The 8,232-nt window shown below is 39.2% G+C and overlaps 1 protein-coding gene across 1 annotated transcript in view; it reads right to left on the bottom strand.

Moving 5' to 3' along the window:
• Nucleotides 1-5,048: 5,048 nt before the first annotated feature.
• Nucleotides 5,049-8,232, bottom strand: part of TMEM18 (transmembrane protein 18) — a 7,301-nt gene continuing 4,117 nt past the window's right edge. The window contains exons 2-6 of the mRNA XM_010159592.1: nt 8,190-8,228; nt 7,796-7,916; nt 7,136-7,190; nt 5,323-5,416; nt 5,049-5,228 (exon numbers count right to left, since the gene is read on the bottom strand). Of these exons, the coding sequence (XP_010157894.1) occupies nt 5,139-5,228; nt 5,323-5,416; nt 7,136-7,190; nt 7,796-7,916; nt 8,190-8,228 (399 nt within the window). The 3' untranslated portion in view covers nt 5,049-5,138. The remainder of the gene's footprint in view (nt 5,229-5,322; nt 5,417-7,135; nt 7,191-7,795; nt 7,917-8,189; nt 8,229-8,232) is intronic.

Below are 8,232 nucleotides of genomic sequence, written 5' to 3'. Positions count from 1 at the left end.
AAAAAAAAAAGACTTAAAACCTGATACAGAAAGAGGAACATCAAGCAGAGTACTCTTCTCCTACAGCTTCTCCGGTGAATTCATAAAGCCTCTGAACATTCCAAGTTCCATTTGCCAGATTGTGGATAAAGTCTGAAGTGAGTTCTGACCCTCTGAGAACCTCAATCAGGACTGTAAGCCCTGCTGGCTACATAATTTACTGAGGACAGACTTGGTAATGACACATTACACAAGGATAAATCACAAAAAATGGAAGACATGCATAAGCTCTGTCAGCTCACGGACCAGACTGCTTCAGTAAGCTTTCCTGCATACTGCTCACACAATAATGTACTTGGTGTATTTTTTGTTGTTATACTTCTTTTTAACTGAAGACAGGATCCTCCGTATCAAATGTAAGTATGAGCAAAAAGGGCATTTACTTCCTTGCTGCATTAGGAAGCTTTAAGACACAAAATGTGCCCCCAGTCCTAAGTCTGGAAGCATATATGCACATCATCACTGCTACAAGAAGTGCTTCTTAATGTAGTGTCAATCATCATTTGAAAGTGACTGGAGATGTACCTCGGAGCTCAGATAACAATGAATGCTTTCGGAGGCTGCAGTCCAAGCCTTCCTGGCCATTCCAAATTGCTGCAGAAAGTAGCTATGAAGCTGTGGTGAAAAAAAAGCTCTGCAGAACTGGCTCGGAGCTTTGGTTCAACTTGAGAGAGTTGAATGTGAGACAGTGACATCCAGTGGCGAGTTCAGTTAACTGTCAGGATCTCTTCCCCGATGCACAGCAAAACACCAATACTTGAATTTTGCTGAAGCACATTAAAATAATTGAAATATATTTTAAAATACTAAAAAAATTTGAACAGACAAGTAGACACAACATCTGAGTTTCCTAAACAGAGACACCTACTTTGATATATTAATGACAAAAATGGTGTGTTCATCTGCAGTGAAAAATTACTTTCTAACTTTTAATCAAAGTAAGCAAAAATGTTTAACTGTATTTACAGAAACAGCCCATTTCCTACATTACAGCAGTATTCTTTTCTACCTTGTCCACACAAAGAATCACTACTTCTTTTCCTGACATTCCCAATTAGTATAAAATAGAGTTCAAAATTTGAGCTTATGATTCTCAAACTCCACAAAGCAATTGCCAACAGACTCTTACTCCATTTAGGATTCACAGCCACAGCAGATCACCACCTAAACACAGCTTTTCTAGAGTAGATCCCTTCTTTTAAGGCCCATTGGATGAACAGTAATGTCCTTCAACGTTCTGCATTTAGAAAACACACATGGATGTAGACCCCAGTTCACAGTCCTTCCATGCCTTTGGCAGATCGGTGGGTTTTATAGGAGATGTGGATATCCAAGACATATATACTAAGCTAGAAAATAACTCTGAGGAACAGACATTCAAACTCCCTTCTTGGATCTGTTCCATTTTGTCTAGAATAATGAGATTCATTGGACCAAAAAGAGGTGAAAACACACTCTAAGCTAAGGATATGTCATTCCACTGTATGGGGAAAATGCTAGGTTCTAATTCTTGGAAACTCATCTAAATTATTCCTTTCCGATTGGAACAAGGCCAACTTTAACTCCACGAAGTTTGCCAACTGAAATCTGCTAATCTATCTTTTCAAAGATTTATATGCAACAAAGCTACTTTCTACTTAATTAATAATTAAGTTAATATTACTTAATATTACTTATATTACTTAATATAACTTAAATTAATATTACTTTCTCCCCTGTAATGTTTTTCCACACAGGCCGACACCATGTGTTGTTGTGGAAAGACATGTCAAGGAAGGCTGAAGAACTGAGTCACTGCCTGTGAGATACACAGAACCAGTAATAAAATCACTCTCCAAAGGATCCAGCTGAGCAGCTACCAGCTTTTCACTATGTTCCAAACCGAAATAAACAGGCTCTTGCACAAGCAACCCAAATGCAGATCTCCCAGTTAAAGGCTTTCCATCAGCCTTAAACATTTCACTTATACATACAAAATTCTAAACAGAGCAAACCATCTCGAAATTCATGATGTAATTATTTTGGTTTGTCAGCAAGTAGGTCCTTGCATTATGTTATTGCACCATCACTTCATAAATCCACTCACATAATGAAGAAAAGCCACACTTCACTTTAACCTTAAGAGAAACCCTCAGAATTAAGACACCTCTTTTTTTTAATTTTATTTAAACTTAACTCTAAAACTTAGTGTTGCTTAGGCAAGGGTTAGCTAGAGGACAACTCAGATAAAAGTCAGAGTCTTTCTGAAATGTAGAAAATGGGAATATTTTTCTAACAAACATATATATGGAAACCATATTTCTGTGTTTGTGAAAATTATAACTGTTACATTTACTTATAGTTTCAGTAGTCAGGGAAGGTTTAAAAACACAGAACTTAAAACTTCTGAGGTGTACACTGACACATTCAAAACCAAAACAAAATTCAAAACAAAACCAAACCAAAAAACCCAAAATTAATTTTGGAATTTGGAGCAGTTTATACTTTCACTCAGCAATACTTTTAGAAGACAAAAAGGAAAAAAAAATCACACTGATACTTTAGAAACTAAGTATTATCATCCTACTAGTTACTGCACTATATCAGTGGCATCAGAATCAACAGATAATACACACCTGAAATGGATTTTTACTTTCTGATAAAAACAAAGCGCCTGCCACTCACACTCTATGGTTCTTTGTTCTTCAACTTTGTTAAAGGGCTGTAATGCCCTGGGATCTTATATTAAAGCGTGAAATTACTCTGGTAATGCAGCACAAAATGAAACACCGCCTGAGAGGTCAACTACACCGAGAGAAGAAGTGAAGAGAATTTAAACAAGCACAAGATTTTATTTCACTTGGGATCCCCAAAGGTAGAAAGAATGTCTCTAATAAATCTCGTGCCAAGCAAGAGTAACACAAAACTGGACAATACAGAAGAAGTAATTTCTGTTATCTTGTCTATGTTATGCTAGAAAGGACAGTTAGAATTGCTGTATCTCACCAGTTCCACATACTTACACACTTACAGGAGAAGGAATACTTATTTTTCTCAAACCTCACAGAAACAAGAAAGACAAAATACTGAACCATAGGGGGAAAGTTTACCTTGGATGTACTAAACAGGACACATAATTTTCCACTGAAAAAGCCTTGCTGCTTAGCTGCTCTGAACCACCTCGTTCACCATGACCCAAACTCATTCGTGCTGCGAAGCCAAAGGCTATTGGTAACAGGGGGTATCTCAATATGACAAGGTACCACATCTTTAAGTGTGTGACACAAAAACAATTGTGCTTTGATATTGCTGCAGAACAGTTCACAAAAGGAAAGTCAGGAGCACATTTGTGTGGTCCTGCTTAGGACCATGCGTAAAAAATTGCATACCTTTCTCCACCAGATCATAAAAGCAAAGCTGAATTTTTCTAACCAGCCTGGGAAGACTCCATCTATCCATATAAAATCACAGGCCTGTTCCTTGGTCCTGAATACAGGTCCACAGGCCATCTTGCAGCCACTTGGATAGATTCTATTCACTTCCTTCAGAACAGGGACTGTTCCCAACAGGAATATGCCATCTACCAGACCATTAGAGATGTCTTCAAGGAGAAGTGAGAATTGACACTATGCAACCTTGCACTGAAACGGACAGTGATGGGACAACACAGCAAGCCTGTGCCTATTTAGTTTGCTACTATGAAGTAGCCTAGCTGTCTGTAATTCTTTATAGAACAATGAGCAAGGAGAGCCAGGCTGTTAATCCATGGGAAAGGTAAAGAACCCAGATTAACACTGCACTGCCCTTCCATAATGCTGTGAAGCACTCCAGAGAATTTCACTCTCTCCCCTAACTAAGAGACTCACAAACTGTGTATGCATATTCATCCACTTATCTCCCTGTAATTCATCCACTTATCTCTCCACTCTTGTGGAGACTATTCAAGTATTTAAAATGAATTGCACAAATATAGCTTAAAACCTACTAGTGTTCTGTGTTTCTGTACCCAACTGTTTTTCGCATTAGTCCAAGTTCAATTTTGTAGATCCATCTTTCCTATGTCTTAAATCAACTCTATTTTAGACAGAAGCTCAGGTCTCCACACAAAGGTTTAACTGCTTCCAGATACAGCTTCTTCTAAATACGTATGAACAATCTTCCACTGTGTTCATTTCCTCTCACAAATTTCCTTAATCCAATAAAAAAAGCTTACTCTGAGCAAAACTGAAGTCTTCATTTTTACCTGAGTTAATTTTTCATTGTCAGTTACTAAAAAAAGTAAAGCATAAAAAAGTAAACTAAGAAAAAGGAAGAAAATTGCATAGAACATGCTAAAGCTTTTCCCCTTCCTTTCTGTTCCACAAATAAGGCAAAACACACTATCAAAATTACAGCTGGTTTTTAAGGAAAGATATTTATCTAGCAGCATTAAAATAATTAAATGTAAATTGAAAAAAATACAGAGATTGTTTTAAATTACACAAACAAATTACATAATTTCACCAAACTGGTAACTTCTACGAGGAAAAAAAAAAAAAGACAAAAATCTTATTAAAAATTAATTCAAATTAACTCCAAATAAGATACAGTAGGTAATTTTATTTATAAAATACTATTTGCACACAATACACATAGGAAGTATGAAACCTGATTTATAAAGAAGTTTAATGCTTCACAGAAGCATGGATTCCTGATGAATTCTGACAATCCCTCATTTACTGGAATTCACAACACAGTTCCAACTGGCGTAAGCAGCAGAAGACTGGATACTTAATAAACACAGTTAAGACAGAGTTGAAAATAAATGGCAAATGGAAATCGATTGGAAGATTGTGTCTCACCGGAACTAACAGCCTTGGCTATGGTGAAAACTATCTTACACTGAAGGGCAGAAAGACCTGTTAAGACAGGATTCCTCAATTTCACGTCCAGTTCAAGCACAATGTTGGGTACCCGCTTTCACCTAACTGTCCATGGTCACATGTTGCAAAGTCTTCTTGACATCAGACACAAAAACACTGTTGTTTCCAGATAAACATACAGAAGGACTGATTACCTGGACAAGTACTGTTACAACCTTAATTAAAAAAAAAAAAAAAAAAAAAAGGGATGAGGTGCTTTCACTTCTTTTTCTGTTTTTCTGCTTTCCTTCTCTGCTGTAGTGTCTTCAGTTCAGTCATGACATTCAAAGTTCTGTAAACCCAAGTGACCTGTAAAGGAAGCAAATTAGCAAGTTTAACTAATCCACATACATTTACTTATCAATTTAATGAAAGCATCCATATAAGTGGAACACATACATACCACAATTATAACAGTATTCACCAGCAGTGGTGCTGAAAACACTAATGAAATAAACATTCCTCTTGAATCAAAGTATTGGTATTTAGAAAACAGCCTGAAAGAAATCAAATAAAGAAAAATAAGAGGAAGCTTTATTTGGCGTAGATCACATAACATCATACTTTCACAGTAACTGTGCACCATGGACATTGTACAGATTACCCTACTTCTTCAGATCCCCAGGAAGAAGCCAGAATTGTATTGTGCAAGTCAGAACAAAAAGACAGTCAGTAGCTGCTCTGTTATGAATATTTATTACAATACCAGTCTTTCTTTTCTTTTCTAAATAAAACCACAGATTAACGAATTTACTAATATAACTACAATAGTACATATATTTGTACTGGAACAGGTTGCTGTGACGAGAGAAGCTGTGGATGCCCCATCCCTTCAAGTGTTCAAGGTCAGGCTGGACGAGGCTTTGAGCAACCTGGTCTAGTGCAAGGTGTCCCTGACCATGGCAGGGGGGTTGGAACTGGATGGTCTTTAAGGTCCCTTCCAACCCTAACCATTCTGTGATTCTGTGATATATCTGTGCATCAGAAATCATGCTTATCCTAAGTGTCTCAAACCACTTTCTTAGGTATTTTGGTTACTCATATTAGAAAAGGTAACAGAAGTAATTAATGTAGCAAAGCTGTAACTTAGCCATGTATGCCTGATGTGGAAAATAAAGACCTACAATTAGATGCCTGCATGAAGTAGAATTAAGCGTGTACTTTCCAGTTACATCAGGGAAAGTTCACTGCATATGAAAGCACTAGGCCCTCAACATAGGAAAGATATTGTCCGGTTGGAGCGAGTCCAGAGGAGGCCACGAAGATGCTCAGAGGGCTGGAGCACCTCTCCTACGAAGAAAGGCTAGGAGAGTTGGGCTTGTTCAGCCTGGAGAAGAGAAGGCTCCAAGGAGACCTTATTGCAGCCTTCCAGTACCTGAAGGAGGCCTACAAGGATGCTGGGGGGGGACTTTTTACAAGGGCCTGTAGTGACAGGACAAGGGGTAATGGGTTTAAATTGAAAGCGGGAAGGTTGAGATTGGGTACCAGGAAGAAGTTCTTCATGGAGAGGGTAGTGAGGCACTGGAACAGGTTGCCCAGAGAAGCTGTGGATGCCCCATCCCTGGATGTCTTCCAGACCAGGCTGGATGAGGCTTTGAGCAACCTGGTCTAGTGGAAGGGGTCCCTGCCCATGGCAGAGGGGGTGGAACAGATGATCTTTGAAGGTCCCTTCCCACCCAAAACATTCTATGATTCTATGAAAATAAGTCACCAGTTTAATTCTGGTACACAGGCTTAGTAAAACAGGCAAATTTTAATGTTTTTATACATATAAATAAGTACATAAAATAGTGGTGATATTTTTGAGAAGTGGTGCATAAGTTCATCTCATTAAACAGGAATAGGTACCAAAGAAAACACAATAAAAGAAAAACCCAATACTCTGCTCCATGAAAGCTGACATCCTTTTCTCTTTCTCCTTAAACAACCCACTTTGACTAGTTAGCTTACAACCATCTGTATAAACACACATTTTAAGCAGTACAATAAATACATGCTAGCAATTAAAAATTACCTTTTCTTATAAGCTAAGTGATAGCTGTGTTGTACTGTATGGTTTTGTTCAAAAGTTTTACATCAATAGACCCTCTGCCATAACATTCTACTGAGGTGGCATGAGTAACTCTTTAAATCAATGCTTTCTGAGAACTGTATGGAAAAATAACATTTTAAAAGAACATTCATTTAAATGCAAAAATAATAGTAAATATGCTTACCTCCAATTCATGGCTGCCAATTCATTTATATATTCAGCACAGTACACTAAGCCCACTGTACAAGAGAAGAAAAATATTAGATGCAGCATTTCTTTAAAACTAAAGTGCCATCAGTTTGGCCATGTGTACTAAAGATGTATTAGACAGGCATTAGAACTTCTTGATCCTCAGAACATCAAAATACATATTTAACTGCAGAAAACTATTTCTGATTTAAATGTCCCATATGGTTACTAAGGAGTATAAAGTGATCACAAAACATACACGCTACATCACACACACAAACATAAAATCCTACTCATCTGCGCTTACAGAAAGAGCTCAGCATACGAATTAATTTTAAAAAAATAACCAAACCAAACCGAAAAGATCAGTATTTTTTTCCAACAATTTTCTTGGTGAAGACAAAGAAGAGACTTTGTGTAGACTAATGACATGCGCTGACTCATGTACAGGCACACGCGTTCCTACAAGAGAAATACGAACTTGCACGCACATTATCAGTTGCAAAGTATAAAACCCTGCACTGTGGAGGTACACGGATGAAACGGTTATCATTACGAGACCAAAGGAAGGTATTTGACAGGCATCGGTTATGTGCCGATACTATGCCCTGTATCCCCCGAATGCAGCACACGGAAGCATGAACACTCGACTCACCCATGCAGAGGAAGTGCCCTATTTGCAGCCGGTAGTGCTGGAAAGAGACGCACGTCAGGAGGAAGCAGAGGACGTGGAAAACCGCCAGCCCCACCAGCCAGGGCTCGGACCAGTCCGTCCTCTACGGGCAGAAATGAAAGGAGATTAGGCTAAGGCAGGGGAAGGAGTGTCCCCAGGCAGCTACAGCGAACAGCCTTCCTTCTCCCGCACCGAAACGACAACCGGTCTCAGTCACGGACGGCTTCACCAGCCCGCCCCGTGGCAAGCAGGGGAAGGTGCGGGCAGCCCTACGCGTGCTTCCCCTCATCCCACCCCCGGAGGGCATACACGGCGGCCAGCGCTTCCTCCCCTCTCCCCAGGCGGGCACCCAGCCCAGCTCCAATTCCCTCCTCACCGCCAGGATGGTGGAAAACCCCGGCGGGCTGCTCAGCGGCTGC

Source organism: Eurypyga helias, unplaced genomic scaffold, assembly GCF_000690775.1.
Source record: "Eurypyga helias isolate BGI_N326 unplaced genomic scaffold, ASM69077v1 scaffold2829, whole genome shotgun sequence".
Classification (NCBI taxonomy): Eukaryota; Metazoa; Chordata; class Aves; order Eurypygiformes; family Eurypygidae; genus Eurypyga; species Eurypyga helias.
This window is presented reverse-complemented; position numbering and strand designations above follow the sequence as displayed.